The 18188-nt window shown below is 36.2% G+C and overlaps 1 protein-coding gene across 6 annotated transcripts in view; it reads right to left on the reverse strand.

The window, feature by feature from the left end:
• The window catches only part of UBR3 (ubiquitin protein ligase E3 component n-recognin 3), a 237133-nt gene that overhangs the window by 187101 nt on the left and 31844 nt on the right, over positions 1-18188 (reverse strand). For 4 of the 6 annotated variants that reach the window (XM_073882738.1, XM_073882732.1, XM_073882728.1 and 1 more), the window contains exons 3-5: positions 14775-14933; positions 10884-11027; positions 10293-10342 (exon numbers count right to left, since the gene is read on the reverse strand). In XM_073882738.1, the coding sequence (XP_073738839.1) occupies positions 10293-10342; positions 10884-11027; positions 14775-14933 (353 nt within the window). The remainder of the gene's footprint in view (positions 1-10292; positions 10343-10883; positions 11028-14774; positions 14934-18188) is intronic. The other 2 variants (XM_073882720.1, XM_073882741.1) reach the window with 1 other exon arrangement.

An 18188-nucleotide genomic window follows, 5' to 3' on the forward strand; every position in this document is an offset into this window, starting at 1 on the left:
GGCGCCCAATAAATAAATTTTAAATATGATTCTGATTTCCAATCCTAACTGTGACAATCTGCTCTTAGGAAAAAAGTCTAAATCATGGGGCACCTGGGTGGCTCAGTCGTTAAGCGTCTGCCTTCGGCTCAGGTCATGATCCCAGGGTCCTGGGATGGAGCCCCACATCAGGCTCCCTGCTCCGCAGGAAGCCTGCTTCTCCCTCTCCCACTTCCCCTGCTTGTGTTCCCTTTCTCGCTGTGTCTCTCTCTGTCAAATAAATAAATAAAATCTTAAAAAAAAAAAAAGAAATCTTAACTAATTCCTGGCAGGGAAGTGACACATTGTCATATGTGTTTCAGGCACAAAATATGTATAATGTCCAAAATGAGATAGATTAAAACTCCTAGCCTGCAAAATTTACAGATGGTTTCTCAACCAAATTAACCTTTCTTATTTTCTTTGATGAATTTACTAGACAGATGAAAAAAATGTGAGCTCCATAAAAAGAAGTCAGGTAAATTCACAGATGGTTAAAATAATACTCAAAGGCTGTTAATACAGAATATACAAGGCTAAAAGGAATATTTAACATATCAGGGTATAAAAATAAAATCCAAAGAAGATCTTGAAGACTAGAACAATAAAATGAAACAAAGATTTAAGTAAGTCACTATAATCTGAGGTAGTTTTTTTTTTTAAGATTTATTTATTTATTTATTTGACAGAGAGATAGAGAGCACAAGTAGGCAGAGAGGCAGGCAGAGGGAGAGGGATAAGCAGGCTCCCTGCCCGATGAGGGACTCGATCCCCGGACCCTGGGATCGTGACCTGACCCGAAGGCAGCTGCTTAACCGACTGAGCCACCCAAGCACCCAGAGATAGTTTACTTTAAATCAACTCTACAAATACAAAGCAGAGAGGGACCTCTAGCTTGTCCACTGTTCAGTGTTGGGGGGTGGGAGGGTCAAAACCTAGGCATTTCATTTTTGACCACTGGGTTCTGGCCAACAGTCTAGCATGGATGCTAAAAGGCTAAAAAAAAAATTGGACCTTAACAAACAGTATGCTTATCCAAAGATAGCCCATGCCTATGTATTGAATCAAATCACACACTTAAAAGGGAGTGAGTAGATGAAAAAGGCATGTACAGCACAGAATATTAAATAATTAAAGCTAAATATTTAAGGAGGTGTCTTATGAAGTAAAAATACAAATATTTCAAGAACACCCGGGTGGCAGATAAGCATCTGCCTTCGGCTCAGGTCATGATCTCAGGGTCCTGGGATCAGCCCCACATCGGGCTTCCTGCTCAGCAGGGAGTCTGCTTCTCCTTCTCCTCTGCCCCTCCCCATCGTTGCGTGCTCGCTCACTCTCTCTCAAATAAATAAATCTTTAAAAAAATAAAAATCTTTCTAAAGGAAAAAATAAGAAACGTGTGAAAATTACAATATTTTAACACAGTATTGAGAAGAACATTCTAACAATTAGAGCTATCAAACAAAAGAACAAGTTGCCTCAGAAACTAGGTAAACTCCCTATCATTGGAAGTGTTTATGAAAAGGTTTACCAACTGTCAGGAATGTTGTAAAATCAATTCCTGCACTGGAAAAGCAATATATTAGACATTTCTAAGGCCCTCCCACCAAAAGTTTCTATGATTCCCTACCCCACTTTTAACCATTAATGTAATTTATGATTGGAATTAAACCTATCTCCAAAAATAAAACTAATTTTTTATTTTCCTATTAATTTATGAAAAGCAACTCTGTCTTTCAATTTCAATAATCCTGCTTTTGCTGTATTTTGACAAATTAGTTTTAACTGTTCATCTGGATTCTGTCTTGATAAAGGCAAGAGTACTGAAAGCATATTTACATAGTAACTTACTTTAAGTATTTCTCAATTACCTAAAAGTATGCAGAAAAAAAAGATTAGAAGTAAACAAGAAAAATTAATAAACAACGGTTATCTCTGGATGGTACAGCTGAAGATAAATGTTTTCTTTTTTATGCTTTTTTCTATTTTTTAATATTTGCACAACGGACATTCACAGTTTTACAGTTACACAAAGGGAAAAGTGTCTTAAATGTCTTCATTTCTATTAACAGCTAAGTACATCAATGTCACAAAAACTAATGATCTGGTCACTGCACACAGATAAATGGACATTGCTATGGTAATGGCCACAGTGAATATAATCTTAAAAAGTTATCTTGATTTAAAAGATGCTATTTTCTCTGACAAGCTCTCTAATTAGACCCATGTACATATAATACTAGAGATAATTTTCTTTTGAACTGAATTATCTGATGGTTACAAATAAATCTAAACAAAAAATTAATATACATGTAAATTAAAAAATATAAATACTTTTCTTTTCAGTTCCATACGACACAAACATTTTCTACTCCTATTTCATATGAGCTATACAAATAAAGAATAAGAAGTAGTAGTATGAAGAATGTCATGTGTATAAATAGCACTGCTGAGTACATAATGTCCTAGGGACAGCACGGAAAAATTTCTGACACAACTTGTATGAATGAAATTAAGTAGACTGCAATATGTACCCTCATTCAATAAAACTCTTTACAAATAGAAATCTTGCTGCTGTTATAGTTTCAAATCTGTTTCTTCATTTTTTTTAAAAGATTTTTATTTTATTTATTTGACAGAGATAGAGAGAGAGCACAAGTAAGCAGAGAGGCAGGCAGAGAGGGAGAAGCAGGCTCTCTGCTGAGCAAGGAGCCCGACGCGGGGCTCGATCCCAGGGCCCCAAGAACATGACCTGAGCTGAAGGCAGCCGCTTAACTGACTGAGCCACCCAGGCGCCCCTGTTTCTTCATTTTTAAAACAAAGTGGTAAGAGCAGATTACCTCTAGGGTCTCTCCAATTCTAAATTCTTACAACATTTTTTAATTGTTACAATCACTTCTCTATAGTAGTAATTAAGATGTCATCGTCCTCTTCTCATCCTGTCCTTTTTTTAATTTATTTATTTGACAGAGAAAGACACAGCGAGAGAGGAAACACAAGCAGGGGGAGTAGGAGAGGGAGAAGCAGGCTTCCCGCCGAGCAGGGAGCCCGATGCAGGGCTCCATCCCAGGACCCTGGGATCATGACCTGAGCCAAAGACAGACGCTTAACGACTAAACCACCCAGGGCGCCCTCAAATAAATAATCTTTAAAAAAAAAATAAAATATTGACTTGGGAGTAGGACATTATATACATCTTGGAACCTTTTATTCTTTTTTTATTTAAAGATATTTATTTATTTATTTGTCAGAGAGAGAGAGAGAGCACGCGCACACAAGCAGGGAGAGCAGCAGGCAGAGGGAAAAGCAGACTCCCTGCTGAGCAATGAGCCACATGCGGGGCTGAATCCCAGGACCCAGGGATCATGACCTGAGCCGAAGGCATAGGCTTAACAACTGAGCCAGCCAGGCGCCCCATAGCCTTAATGAATTTTAAATGGCATAAGTATTTGTTCAAAAACATCTGTATCTAGTTACTCTCCTGTCATACTCTTTTTATCTTATCCCTGCATCAACTTTCTCCTTTACACAGTTAAAAAGAGTTCACAAAGGTAAAGATCAACTTTAAAAAAATATATCTTATAATCTTAAATGTAAGCTTTCATTTTCTTGATCTACATCAGTAACTACTACACTTTAGGAAAACTCCAATTTTAATTAAAACCCTACAATAGCCATTTCTGATTGCAGCGTTATTTCATTGTCATGTGACAGTTTTCCCAACCAAAAAAAATCACTGAATAGATGGAAAAATCTATAATCAATTGTTGGTATGTTAGTTAGCTATAAACACTAGTCATTATTTTGGATAGCAAGTGAATACAGGGAAAACAATGGCAAAGTCATCTCTTGGTTATGGAAGTTTTGAAATGTGTTTACAAATTCTTTGACACTCCTTCTTCTAGAGGTGGGATCTATGTCCCCTCACACTGAATCTGGGCCCACCTTGACAACTCCCAACTAATAATATGCAGTTGGAAGTGACACTATGTAACTCCTAAGGCCAGCTCAGAAAAGGCTCTCCAGCACTTAATCTGAGAGAAGCCAGTAACTACGTAACAACTTGAGACCACCACTCTGGAGAAGCCACCTGTAGGCACTCTGGTCAAAAGCCAGCTGAGCTCCCTGGCCACAGCAAGCAATCAACAACTAGTCCTGTCTGTAAGCCACCTTAAAGCTCCACTTCATGTGAGCCTTAGAGGACTGCAGTGGCAGCCACCAACTAATCAGAACTGCATGAGGGAACCCAAGTGAGAAATGCCCACCCGCAGGTCCCAAATTCCTGAGTCATAAAATTGTGAGGGGGAAAAAAAAAGGTAATTTTAGGCCACAAAGTTTAGGACAAATATGTTGCACAGCAATAGTATAAAACAGTTTATCCACTTTACAGAAAGAACTCTAAACCAACTAGGTAAGAGACCTAGTGTCCACTTCCAACTCTACCACAAGCTGGTAAACAAAATTCACTACCTTGAGTGAACCTGTTATTTCCATGGAGTTCAGCTTCTCCATCTATAAATCAGGCAAAATGAACTTTAAGCTCTAGCATTTGTAATTTTTACAGCCTTCAAACTGCTTCCTCTTGATTCTCATTTTTGTTTTTGTTGTATTACATGATTCTTCTATTTCTAACTCAAGATTTGAAAAGTGTTCAGAACCAAAAAGCAAGGGTGCCTGGGTGGCTCAGTTGGTTAAGCATCTGCCTTCAGCTCAGGTCATGATCCCAGGGTCCTGGGATGGAGCCCAGCGTAAGGCTCCCTGCTCAGCGGAGAGCCTGTTTTCTCCCTCTTCCTCTGCCCCTCTCCCCGCCCATGCCCCCGGGGCTTGTGCTGGTGCGCGTGCGAGTTCACACCCTTTATCTCAAATAAATGAAATCTTTAAAAAAAAGAGCCAAAAACCAAAGACTTTGTGGAACACAATAAAACATAAATGATAAATGAATATATTTTTGTATTAAAAATTATGATCACATAAAGTCCTGCATCGGGCTCCTTGCTCAGCGGGGAGCCTGCTTCTCCCTCTGCCTGCCACTCCCCCTGCTTGTGTGCTCGTTCTCTCGCATGCTCTCTCTCTCTCTCTGACAAATAAAATCTTTTTAAAAAAATCACGATCTTAAAAGAGAAAATTTCCTGACTTTATCACTAAAACCTTTTACGACAGGCTCTGGGTAATAGTCTTATTTTTATACTTTTCCATACTTTTCATGTTAAATATGTGTGTGATTTTATAATCAAAAAGAAATACAATCTATTACAATTTAAGATATGCACACTGTGACCTAGCAATTCCACATCTTAGAGAAATACTTGCACATCTGCACAAAAAGAAATGTAAGCCCTGTATCTTGTCATTAAAAACTGCAAATTAAGAAAATTATTGGATAAACTGTAGTTTAATTCATATTTCAGAATACTATGTAGCAAATGGAAAGAAAAGAGTACTGACAAAGATGAATCTGCACAGTACATTATGGAGCAAATAAAAGGACACAAAATGGCATAACATTTTTTATTTATTCACAAACACACCCACACGATACATTTCTATAAACACAGTTATTTAACTCCATAGAAGAGGGTCTGTCAAGGACATCCAAACTATTAACTGTAGTTACCCGGAGAAGAGCTGCTATTAGGAAGGGCAGAGAGGGGACTTTTATTTTATCTTACTTGTCTGGCAAAACAACTACAATGTATTTGTGCATTACTTAGGTAATATTTCAATTAAATTTTTAAAAATGAACTTGTTTTAAAACATGTTTTAATAAATTACTTCCTCTGCAAAGATGAGTAGAAATGTGTATAATATGACCCACAATAGCTCAAAAATTCAAATATTTGATTCACTCCTCACATAAAGTACTAAGATAAAAACATTTATTAAGAGTCTAATCTGATTACAGATCTGTACTTCTGAAACAATGCAACATATGTTAAGAAAAAAGAAAAAAGAAGATAGCAGGAGGGGAAGAATGAAGGGGAGTAAGTTGGAGGGGGAGATGAACCATGAGAGATGATGGACTCTGAAAAACAAACTGCGGGTTCTAGAGGGGAGGAGGGTGGGGGGATGTGTTAGCCTGGTGATGGGTATTAAAGAGGGCACATTCTGCGTGGAGCACTGGGTGTTATGCACAAACAATGAATCATGGAACACTACATCAAAAACTAATGATGTAATGTACGGTGATTAACATAACAATAAAAAATTTTTTAAAAAAAGAGTCTAATCTGTGTCTAACCTGTGATAGGTACTTTATATGTTATCCCATTTAATCCTAACAGAATTCTCATCATTTTTTCAAAAGAAAATGGATGTTCCAAAGTTAAATAACCCGGCAAAAAACAGAGTGATATTATGAGACAAAATTCAAACTGAGGTCTGCCTAATTCTAAAAAGCTGAAGTTTCTCTTAAAGAAAAAACTAAAGTAGGGGTGCCTGGGTGGCTCGGTTGGTTAAGCCTCTGCCTTTGGCTCAGGTATCCTGGGATTGAGCCCCGTGTTGAGCCCCATTTTGAGCCCCCTGCTCAATAGGGAGCCTGCTTCTCCCTTTTCCTCTGCCCCCCCAACTTGTGGTCTCTCTCTCACTCTCTATTGCTCTCTCTCTCACATAAGTAAAATCTTTAAAACAAAAAAAACTAAAATAGATATCGCTTCAACTCACTTGTAGCTAAACAACTCTACTTCAAATTCTTAAGTTTTCAAATGCGCAAATGACCCCATTTTTATCCCAACTAGAAATTATAATAAATACATAAACTATAAAAAGTACTTTTAAATAGATTAAAATTTAAATTACAAAATATGATTTAAAAATCAGAGTCTAAACTACTTTTAAATATGTAAGTTAAATATGTATCACATGTTCTAACAATAATTCTCAGCTACTCTCAAAAAATGATGTACTTTGAGGATAGATGGAAGTATTTTGAACTTGTCACCATCAAGAAGTTTTTAAGATGATATTCACATGGAGACATAATCATAATTAAGGAACAAATTATTATATAAAACATACACAAAAGTTGCTGAAACAAAGAAACCAAGAGGAATGAACAGAAAGAACAGAAGAAAAGACGTTAAGAAGGACAGCTTAGAAGCAATGGCAATGAACAAAGAAAAGCTTTATTTCAAATCCTCTGATATCCACTCAGAAATTACTTCTCTCCCCAACACACACAAAAGGATTTCCTTCTAGGAGTGCTTGAGTGGTTCAGTCAGTTAAGTGTCCAACTCTTAGTTTTGACTCAGGTCATGACCTCAGGGTCATGAGATCGAACCCCACATCAGGCTCTGCACTCAGCATGGAGTCTGCTTGAGATTCTCTCTCTCCCACTCCCTCTGTCTCCTCCCCCAGGTCACTCTCTAAATGAATGAATGAATGAATGAATGAATAAATAAATAAATAAATAAAATCTTTAAAAAAAAAAAAGGATTTCCTGGGGCGCCTGGATGGCTCAGTCGTTAGGCGTCTGCCTTCAGATCAGGTCATGATCCCAGGGTCCTGGGATCGAGCCCTCCATAGGGCTCCCTGCTTAGCGGAAGGCCTGCTTCTCTCTCTTCCACTCCCCTGTTTGTATTCCCTCTCTCACTGTCTCTCTCTCTCTGTCAAATAAATGAATAAAATCTTTAAAAACAAAAAAAAGGATTTCCTTCTAGCACCCTACCATAAAATCCATGGCAATTTAAAAGGTAAGCTGGAGAGTTTAGGCCAAGACAAAAATGACTTAGTTCTTTCCTAGACAGAGGAGAAAGTATCTATGTTGAAGATCAGCTTTCTGCATGGCCAGAAATCAGATTCAATTCATGAAAATAAAGTAGAATTGTTATCACAGCTATTAGATGCATAAGGCTAGGATGCTAAAATAATATGAAGGTTTTAACCTACCATATAAACAAACATAACTATAGATTTTTATTGTTCTACATCACATCAAGATGTTTAGATTATCTTAAAAAAATGTCCTGTAACATCACTAAACGATTTCATTATGAAATCAATTTTCTAAAGGTACTAATGACAATAGATACAAGGCTCCTTTCCTGTCTGGTTGGCTTTAAACAAAAATGTGCTCATGCTCCCCACTCATATTCAATTTCTAAGTATTCCCAGATCTCACTTTCTGAGAGGCCATTATGCCTCCCCACAAATGCCCTTAAAGAAAGCAGAATAGGGGAGCCTGAGTGGCTCAATCAGTTAAGCGACCCACTCTTGATTTCAGCTCAGGTCATAATCTCAGGGTGGTGAGATCAAGCCCTGCATTGGGCTCTGCGCTGGGCGTGGGACCTGGGTAAGATTCTTTCTCCCTCTCCCTCTGCCCATGTCCCCCCAGCTCACTCACTCTTTCTCTCCCTCTTACTCTTAAAAAAAAAGGAAATAATAGAGCAGAATAAGTTACTAAAAACCACATGTTCAGGGATGCCTGGGTGACTCAGCTGGTTAAGCATTCAACTCCTGATTTCAGCTCAAGCCCCAAGTCAGGCTCGGGGCTTGGTGTGGAGTCCGCTTGAGATTCTCTCTATCCCTATGCCCCTCCCCCTGCGTGCTCTCTCTCTCTCAAAATAAATAAATAAAATCTTAAAAAAGAAAATGTCTAAGGGCACCCAGATGGCTCAGTTGACTGGTTAAGTGTGCAGCTCTTGATTTTGGCTCAGGTCATGATCTCAGGGTCCTGGGATGAAGCCCCATGTTAGGGTCCACACTCAGTGGGGAGTCTGCTTGAGGATTCTCTGCCCTTCCCCACCCCACCCCCCACTAATTCGCCTGTGCGTGCTCTCTCTAAAATAAATAAATCTTAAAAAAATAAAATAAAATAAAACCACATGTCTATTATCTAATCTCTTCCTTCCTTTACATATGAAGAATTGGTATTCTTACCTCCATCACTCCCCTCCCCTAGCTTCAAAATGGAATTAATACTATTTTAGTTGAAATAATGGAGAATGTTTATATGTATTTTGTAAAGTCTATTTTATTTTTTTGAAAGTCTATTTTAAATACCAGTAAGTTTTTCCCATTTGTCATTATAGCAACACTGTTTGTAACTCTTTGAAGTTAAAAAAGAGCAAAAGTTATAGTTAACCATTTACAGTATTTTTAAATGATTTTAAATAATTTAATTTTTAAATTATTTTATTTTATTTTACAGACACACAGTGTTTACAATATGCCAGGCACTACTGCTCTAAGTGCTTTCATATATGAACTCATTCAATCCTCATAATAACCCCAGGCAATACTATTATTATTACTTCCATTTTGCAGAAGAGGAAATTTAGGCATGGAGAAGTTAAGACACTTGCCCCAAATCACACTACTAATTGGTACAGGAGCCAGTTTCAAACCCAGGCACTCTAATTCCAGAGTTAAACTGGTAAACAGCATATGAAACTTCCTCTCCAATTTGTTGAAAACTCTTTCAACTGTTTGTCCAAAAAGAGACTCCAGAAAATGTTGCGTTTTGTGGGAGCCCTTTTAGAGTGGAAAAATACCACTAGGAAGTTTAAATTAGAAGGCATTAAATCAATTACAAGACATCAATAACAGAAATCATATTTTCAAAAAGAGGATATTTTGCTTAGTTCATGTGATATTATCAAATTAAAATGGGTTTTCAAACAAAAAAGTTACATTTAAAAAGTATTTCTAAATGTAACACAATTTGGTTTTTAATTTCTTAATCATTAAATCTGACAAAAATATGAAAATTACATTTCATAAGCATCAAGGTTATATACAAATATTTGTAAAAAAGCAATTCTCCATTAAATTGTATACTAATAAAATATAGGAATGCTATAAAGGATTTATCAGAAATATTTAATAAGCGCTACTATTTGGCTAATAAATACTATAAAAGTTGAAATTTCAAACCGACAGTCTATTTCCAAGTACAGTGCTTTTTTAAATAAGGTATAACATACAAGGTGTAACTTATTATGAGATTGGAAAAGCAGTTACCTTTTATCTTTTAATACATTGTTCAAGACTTAGCTAAATTTCTTAAAACAATTTCACTGTATTATGACAATTTGGATCAATTTGGGGATATCTTCCTAGGAAAGATCTCTCTTTCTACCTCCCATTTCTAAACTGTGAAGAAAAAGATGAATTATAAAGAAGAAGCAAAAATCTGATAACTGCAATCTTGGCTAAGTTATTCCACTCTAGGTTTCAGTGTCCTTGTCTACAAAATGAGGAATTTAAACTAGATAATATCCACAAATCTGTATAGTTCTAAAACTTAAGTTCTATTTTCAAAAAGTTTTAAATCTCACCTCATCTGAGGAATCTAGCTGTCCCAATGTTCCTGCTGCACCTGCAAAACCTTTGGAAAGGAAAAAAAGTTTCCTTCATAACTGTTACATATTGACTTACTTTAAAATTATTTTGAGACATAAGCAAAAAACCAAGTTTTATTACCTTAAGAGAACTCATTCTAACAGATATCTTGGCAGAGTTCAACATTTATCTTTAATAAATTCGGTCTAATAGATTTATGCTTCAAAAGAAATCTCTAGTGAAAATCCAGATTTAATCATCACAAATGGTGTTTTAGAAGGATCTCTTTTTTCTTAGTTTTAAACCATGGTTTGTTAAAATATTGAGATACTAAAGTTTTGGGCTATTCTTAAATAGCAATGTTTTTCATGAGTTAGAACTACAATCTTAATAAACTAACCAAATTCCATTTAAGAAAAACGCATTCTCTTCTTTGGCCCATCTATTCTTTCTTGCTTCCACATTTTTACTACTTTCCTTAAAAAGAATGAGACATTATTTAAATTTCTTCAATAATAAGTCAAGTTTGAGGGTCTTTTTGTTTTAATACAGAAAAGTTATCACTGTTCCAATTAAAACAGACAAACCTTGAGCTGCCAGAGTGCTAGTGCCAGCTGATGGCTCCTGTATACCATATACAAGTTTATCCTCAGGATATGTAAGTCCAGAGCTCTTCAAAGCTATAAGGTACTTTTCATGACTTTTCTTTGCACAAGCATTTTCTCCAAGACCTAATATTTAAAACAAATTTAAAATCAGAAAAAAAATTCCATTCAAAATATAAGTAAAGCAATCTCAGTAATTAATATATATACATATATAAAATAGCTGACTATTCTAATGGCAGGAGAATCCTAGAATGAATATAAAACAGCTTCAGACAATATTGCAGAACATGTTTATAATGAATAATAAAATCTACTAGGTAACTGAGTATCTAAAATATGCCAGTCACAGGAGGTGCAAAGATTAACAAGAGTATGTTTCCTGCCTTAAGGAACTTGAAAATTCATGTAGAGAAAGGTAAATAATATGGTAAGTGACAAGTGATAAACCATTTGGTTTGACAATCTATGATCTCATAATACTGTGCCATTAGACTTACCCAAAGCAAACTACTTAGTAAAGGCTTCCTGGATAAAATAATGTCTGAGTGCAATTTTCAAATATTATAACTGAGATTACTCTTAATTCCTGCTTTATCAAACTTTTTCTAACATATTTAAAGAATTAAAAGTATAATTTCTATAGAAATATCAGTAAAAACTAATTTATTCCAAAAAGTATTGAAAAGCTTACGTTCTAGAGTTACACAATCCTAAAACTTTCGCTTTAGCATAGCAGCTTATTAATTATTGCCAATTTTTGTTTTATTTTTTAATGTATTTATGGAGAACGGAATGATAGTAAAAGAAATTTTAGTATTTATTTTGAAAAGTCTTTAAAAGTAAAAAATTATTCTGTCTGAAAGCCAAATTACCATGGCATTTGATACCTCCTAGGCAAATTATGTATCTTAAATTAAGGTCTCAAGCTCTCCAATTATAAAAATATATAAGTGAACTTCTTTAATATTTGTTGAGCTTTTTTGTATTTCCTCTCTTTGCTAGCCTAATAATTGCAATAGACAGTTTGTTTTCTAAATATCTGTCTCTCTGGGTTGGTTTAAAAACAACAACAACACTCTAGCATTTATTAAACAGTCAGAAGTATATCCATCCTTAATTCATTAAGTCTTTCTTCTACCCTCTCCAGTCTGCTGCTAAGCCCCTCCAGTAAATTTTTTCACTTTAATTACTGCACTCAATGCTAATTTTCAGTTCTAGATTTTCTTTTATGGTTTATATTTCTTTGCTAAGATTCTTTATCTCTTCACTCATTAACATCATATTTACTTTTAAGTATTTGAACACATCTTCCTTTAATTTCTTGAACATATTTATAATAGTTGCTTTTTTTCTTTCAGAGAGGGAGAGAGTGGAGGGTGGACAGAGGGAGAGGGAGAAAGAGAATCTTAGGGTCCATGCCCAGCACGGAGCCCAACACAGGGATCAATCTCACAACCCTGAGATTGTGACCTGAGCCAAAATCAAGAGTCGGATGTTTAACCAACTGAGCCATGCAGGTGGCCCTATAATAGTTGCTTTAATATCTTTATCTGCTAGGGCGCCTGGGTGGCTCAGATGGTTGAGCGTCTGCCTTCGGTTCAGGTCATGATCCCGGAGTCCTGGGATCGAGTCCCGCATCGGGCTCCCTGCTCCTTGGGAGCCTGATTCTCCCTCTGCTTCTCTCTCTCTCTCTCTCTCCCCCCTCTCTGTCTCTCATGAATAAAGAAATAAAATCTTTAAAAAAAAAAATCTTTATCTGCTAAATCCAGTATCTGGTCCATTTCAAGGTCAATTTAAATTGCCAGCCCTATTTCTTGGTTATAGGACATAATTTCTTATTTTCCTGCATGTTTAGTAGTTTTTATTGTATGCTGGACATTCTAATGATGCATTATAGAAGATTCTGGATTCTATTATCTTCCTTTGAAGATTATTAATTTTAATTCTAGAAGACCATTCAATTAACAGCCTGATCACCTAAAAACTCACAAAGGTTTAGTAAAGGTTCGTAAAGGGCAGGTCTGTAGGGGCGCCTGGGTGGCTCAGTTAGTTAGGCATCCAGCTCTTGATTTCAACTCAGGTCATGATCTCAGGGTTGTGGGATTGAGCCCCATGTCAGGCTTTGTACTGGGCGTGGAGTCTGCTTGGGATTCTCTCTCTCTCTCTCTCTCTCTCTCTATCTCTCTCTTCCCTTCCCCCCTCCCTTACTCTCTCTCTCCCCCTTTCTAAAAATAAAAATAAATGAAAATAAAAAATAAGGACAGGTCTGTAGAAAGCCTAAGGTTCTCAAAAGGCCCTCTAAATTGACAGGAATAATCTCTAAACTCTGTCTCAACTAGATGCCTGTGGTATTAAGAAGTTCTCTCCAGTCTGGCTGGGCTGAAACTCCAACATCTCTGAAAACTGCTTAACCTCTTATATCTCTATTCTGCTTTTAAACCCATAGCAGTCACTCTCTAATAAGCCTGAGGCAGTCTTCTCCTGTACATGTGTATCTCAGTCCTCGGCCAAGCACTTTCAGAGGTCCCCCCATACATCTGCCCCCCACCTCTTGGTATTCTACCCCAAAGATTCCAGTTTCCAACTGTTTCAGCTGTCCCTAACTGTGCCCTCTACCTCCTTAGCTCAGGTGGGCCACCACACTGCTTCAATGCCAGCTTGTCGCGCTGTACTCAGGAAGTTACCCCTAGACCGAGATTCGGAGCAATCGTGGGATTCATCTCATGCTTTTCTTTTCTCTCAAAGATTTAGTCTTGCACTGCCCTCTGTCCCCTCTGTAGTGCCTGATAACAGCTGCCTCATATTTTTTCCAGTTTTATGTTGTTTATGACATACAGGCCAGCCCAGCAATCAAAAGGAGAAGATGTCCTCTACCTTGAATACAACCCCATCCCATTACCACCCAACCCCCCTCACCCTCTAGCTAAATGACTTTCTCTCAACCATTAGGTTTTACTTTCAGTATCACTTCTTCAGTGAAGCTCCCCCCATCTTCCCCATCAGTGAAATCAAGTCTCCCTTTTATAAACACTTGCCCTACCCTTTCATATCATTTACTAGAAGTTTACAAATCATATAGTTTTTTTGGATTGGGAGTTGTATTAATGCCATCTCACTCACTAGACCTTAAGTTTTATAAGGGCAAGGATAGGATTACCTGGTTTACTACTTGCACTCCCTACCCCAAACTCTAGTACCTAGCCCAAAACCAAGCACACAGTAGGTGCTTAGTAAGTATTTGCTGGAAAAAAAAATGTTAGATAAGACTATCTCTGAATAACAAATGGTTCACAATACACATGAAAATTTCACCACTCTAAAGAAAACATAAACTTTTCAAAATATGTTGTTCAGGAGCCAGCAAAAATAATGCTATTTAAAGTATTTGTTGTACTATAAAACTGAGCTAACCTGAAGAATTTTAAACTAACGTATTTTATATAATGGTATATCATATACAAACATTCCAAGTTTTGTATCTTAAATTCTACATTATTATAAAATCCTATACCATACAATCCAAAAGTACAGAATACCAAAAATGAAGACATAGAAGTAGTTTTGTTACTGTTTGGGGAAGGGGAGGTGGAGTAAGATTATGAATATGTCATACCAAAACTTAGAGGAGACCTAGATTCTAGTGCTAACTTCTAAATAAGTTAGTTGTGAGGCACTGAACTGGTCATTTAATTTTTCTGGGACTCAGTTTCTTCATCCATAAAATAAGAAGTACTTTTAATAATTTCCACCTTTAGCATTTTATGAAAAAAAAGTCTACGTCTTACATTTAAGTTTGAAAATACACAATTTCTTATGATTACAGTGACATAAGTAAATTTTAACTTTCTTCTATGCTAATGTTTTACTTACCAGAAGTCAGATCTTTGTAGTTTTGTTGGTTTGTCAAAACCTGAGTAAGAACAGACCGCATTGCTCCTCCCATTTTAGTTAGATCTTCTAAAAAGGAAATCTGAGGTTCCAAAAGCTGAAGGACTTTGTTAAGGTCTTTTTCTGACGGTACATCAGCTGCTGAAAAAACATATAATTAACTTCCTTTAAAATATTTTGCTAAAAAATAACAATATTTTATTCTTTTAAAGTTATAGCTACCTGGATAACAGTATTTTATAATCAAAAAATTAATATAAGAACTCTGTTTAGGGGCGCCTGGGTGGCTCAGTCATTGGGCATCTGCCTTTGGCTCTGGTAGTGATCCCAGGGTCCTGGGATTGAGCCCTGCATCGGGCTCCCTGCTTGGCAGGAAGCCTGCTTCTCCCTCTCCCACTCCCCCCGCTTGTGTTCCCTCTCTCACTGTGTCTCTCTCTGTCAAATAAATAAATAAATCTTAAAAAAAAAAAAAACCTGTTTAGAAGGTAGTTATCATTGGGGTGCCTGGGTGGCTTAGTCAGTTAAGCATCTGCCTTCGGCTCAGGTCATGATCTGAGAGTCCTGGGATCGAGCCCCACGTCGGGCTCCCTGCTCAGCGGGGAGTCTGCCTGTCCCTCTACCCCTGCCCCTCCACCCTGCTCATGCTCTCACTCACTTTCTCTCAAATAAATAAATAAAATCTTTAAAAAAAAGAAGAAGGTAGTTATTCACCCAGCCCCCAGCCTAGGGTAGACTTGCTCAGAAATTCAATCCTCTGAGAAAAAGTAGATGGGGAAAACAGATGACTTCATTAAGGTATTAAGCACTTAATTTGGTTAAAATGCATTCAATTTGAGGATCCTTTATTTCCAGATATATAAATGTAAACATAACACCATTTCAAAATTAGATAGTGTTTAAGAAAAAGTTAAGATCACTTCCTAAAATAAAACAAGACAGAAATCAAATAATATTGAGAGTAGTATAAGAATATTAGAACAAAATTATGTCAGCACTAAATTTAAACCTGTGTAGCAAATAACCCATCCTCTATCATATTCTAAAAATATAGACTCATGTTAGCTGGAGGTCAGAGCAACTAAAATGAAAAATAACTGTTTTCATAAACATAAATGTTTTTACTAGCTTTTAAGTACCAGAAAAGATAGGCCTAGTAGAGTTGGAGGAACAGAGAAAAAACTTGTACAGCAACTGAAAAAGAATATTAAGAGGGAAAAAAAAAGATTTTTCAGAGAAACTGAGGTCCTGAAGAAATGAAAAATGAAATTTAGAGTTCAGACGTAATTAGCTAAAAGAATGCTTATAAGGGAGCTAATACGGGGCCTGTGTGCCCAGGAAAGGGGACATCAATTTCATTCAACATTTATTCAGCATCTACTACATGATAGGCACTGGGAAGCAAAACTAAATAAGAACAATTTCCTAACCCCAAGGAACTCACAACCCAGTTCAAACATGATGTGTAAATGAAATTCTAGATCACTCTGAGTCCTGGGACCCAGACCAAAAAAAACCTTAACTTCCTCAGTGGATAACTAATACTGTATATTATTCATCTTCATGTCCTCCCCAGTGACTTATGTAGTAACACAGCAAATATTTAATTAATATTTGTTCTTCGTTTGCAAGGGCTCTAGATAAGCTCTGACACTCATATGAGGATTGTAGGATGAAATGACATATGGAACTCAAGGCATCTGTCAAACAACAAAATCTCTGAGCTTCTATTATTACCTCAGATTAAATGATTTCGAGTCCTTTCTTAAATTTTAAACAGTGATCTCTACACAAAGTAATGTAGTAATTTTTCTAGCACAGAAAGAAGAAATGAATGTTGAGCATAAGTGATAATATAGAAAGGGAAAATTTCATGAACTTAAGTTCATGACACTCATCTTAAGTCAAAAAAGTGCTTCCATTCATTCCTTTGTATTTTCAGATACTGGTAACAAATAATTATCAAAGCTATGTACCTATGTCATCTATCTATTATAACCGCTAAATGTCCCTAAAGAAAAAAATAAACATAATACACTTTTGTATGAATTACTCTCTGATCAAAATAATGGTTCTCCTAATAAATGATTTCTACTTATTACCTTTCTAAAATAGGACACTTGTAATACAAAATGTAAATTCCCAAAAACTCTGTTAACTAGTATATGAGAAATAGCACAAAGGCAAGTTCAACAACCCAGCTGGTCTCCAGTTCCTTCATTCCAAAGAGAGAGTAGTTTGGGGCTGAATCAAAATAATATTTCTTCCTGTATTTTAAGACATACTTGAGAGGAGTGGAAGTTGTTAACAAAGGATTGTATATTTTGCTTAAAATGTAGAAATAAGTTTAAGTGTTTGCTCACAATGAGAATAACATGGTACTTTCAAAAACGATGAAGATTCGGGGCACCTGGGTGGCTCAGTCATTAAGTGTCTGCCTTCGCCTCAGGCCATGATCCCAGGGTCCTGGGATCAAGCCCCACCCTGGGCTCCCTGCTATGTGGGAAGCCTGCTTCTCCCTCTCCCACTCCCCCTGCTTGTGTTCCCTCTGTCACTGTGTCTCTCTCTGTCAAATAAATAAATAAAATCTTTAAAAAAAAAATGATGAAGATGCTATGTTTCTTCACACTTCAATGATGGGGGGATAGATAAAAATGTGTGCCATAGTTTCAAACTGGATTTAAGATTATTTATAGTAAATAAGTAATTTAAAACCTCAAAGTAATTCAAGATGCAGTCCTTTAAAGGATAAAAATACAAGTATCATCAGAAAAGTAAAAGATCATAAAAAGTTAATAAATTTGTTTTATACCACACTAATTGGTATCTGTAATTCACAATGTCAGACTGACAACTTTAACAGATAATATCTAAATCCAAAATATTTAACTGAAGTATATTAGTCAAGATTGTGACTAAATCTTAAAAGGCAAGAAGATAATCTATAATTTGCATGTTTATTTTTTTCTTTTCAATAATATCATGATGCTTACCCCCATACATTCTATCTGTAATATGGGAGTGAATAATTTGACTCTCTCATATGTTGTTATATATGGAGAGGAATAAAAATATAGAGACATCTACAAAAAAAAAAAAAGGAGAGAGAGAGAGAGAGATGGTGAAAGAGTAGTTTAGCTTCTAAAACTCTAAATTAAATTCACACATTTCCAGGACTTCTTAATTCTGTTCTATCATAATATAATTGTAAATAAAGTCACTTTAACCCCATAAAATTATTATTTCCTCATCTGCTAAATGCCAAGTAAGTTTGATCCTAAGCATCTATGATCCCAGGAGCAGAAAGTCCCAGACGGTGCTACTACAAGGTACCTATCAGGTTATGTAATTGATGTATACTAAAGTATGTTTTTATTTAGTCTCTGTATTTCATAGTCA

This window comes from Callorhinus ursinus, unplaced genomic scaffold, assembly GCF_003265705.2.
Source record: "Callorhinus ursinus isolate GAN/ISIS: 27379988/994484 unplaced genomic scaffold, GSC_fseal_2.0 scaffold2, whole genome shotgun sequence".
In the NCBI taxonomy this organism is placed as follows: Eukaryota; Metazoa; Chordata; class Mammalia; order Carnivora; family Otariidae; genus Callorhinus; species Callorhinus ursinus.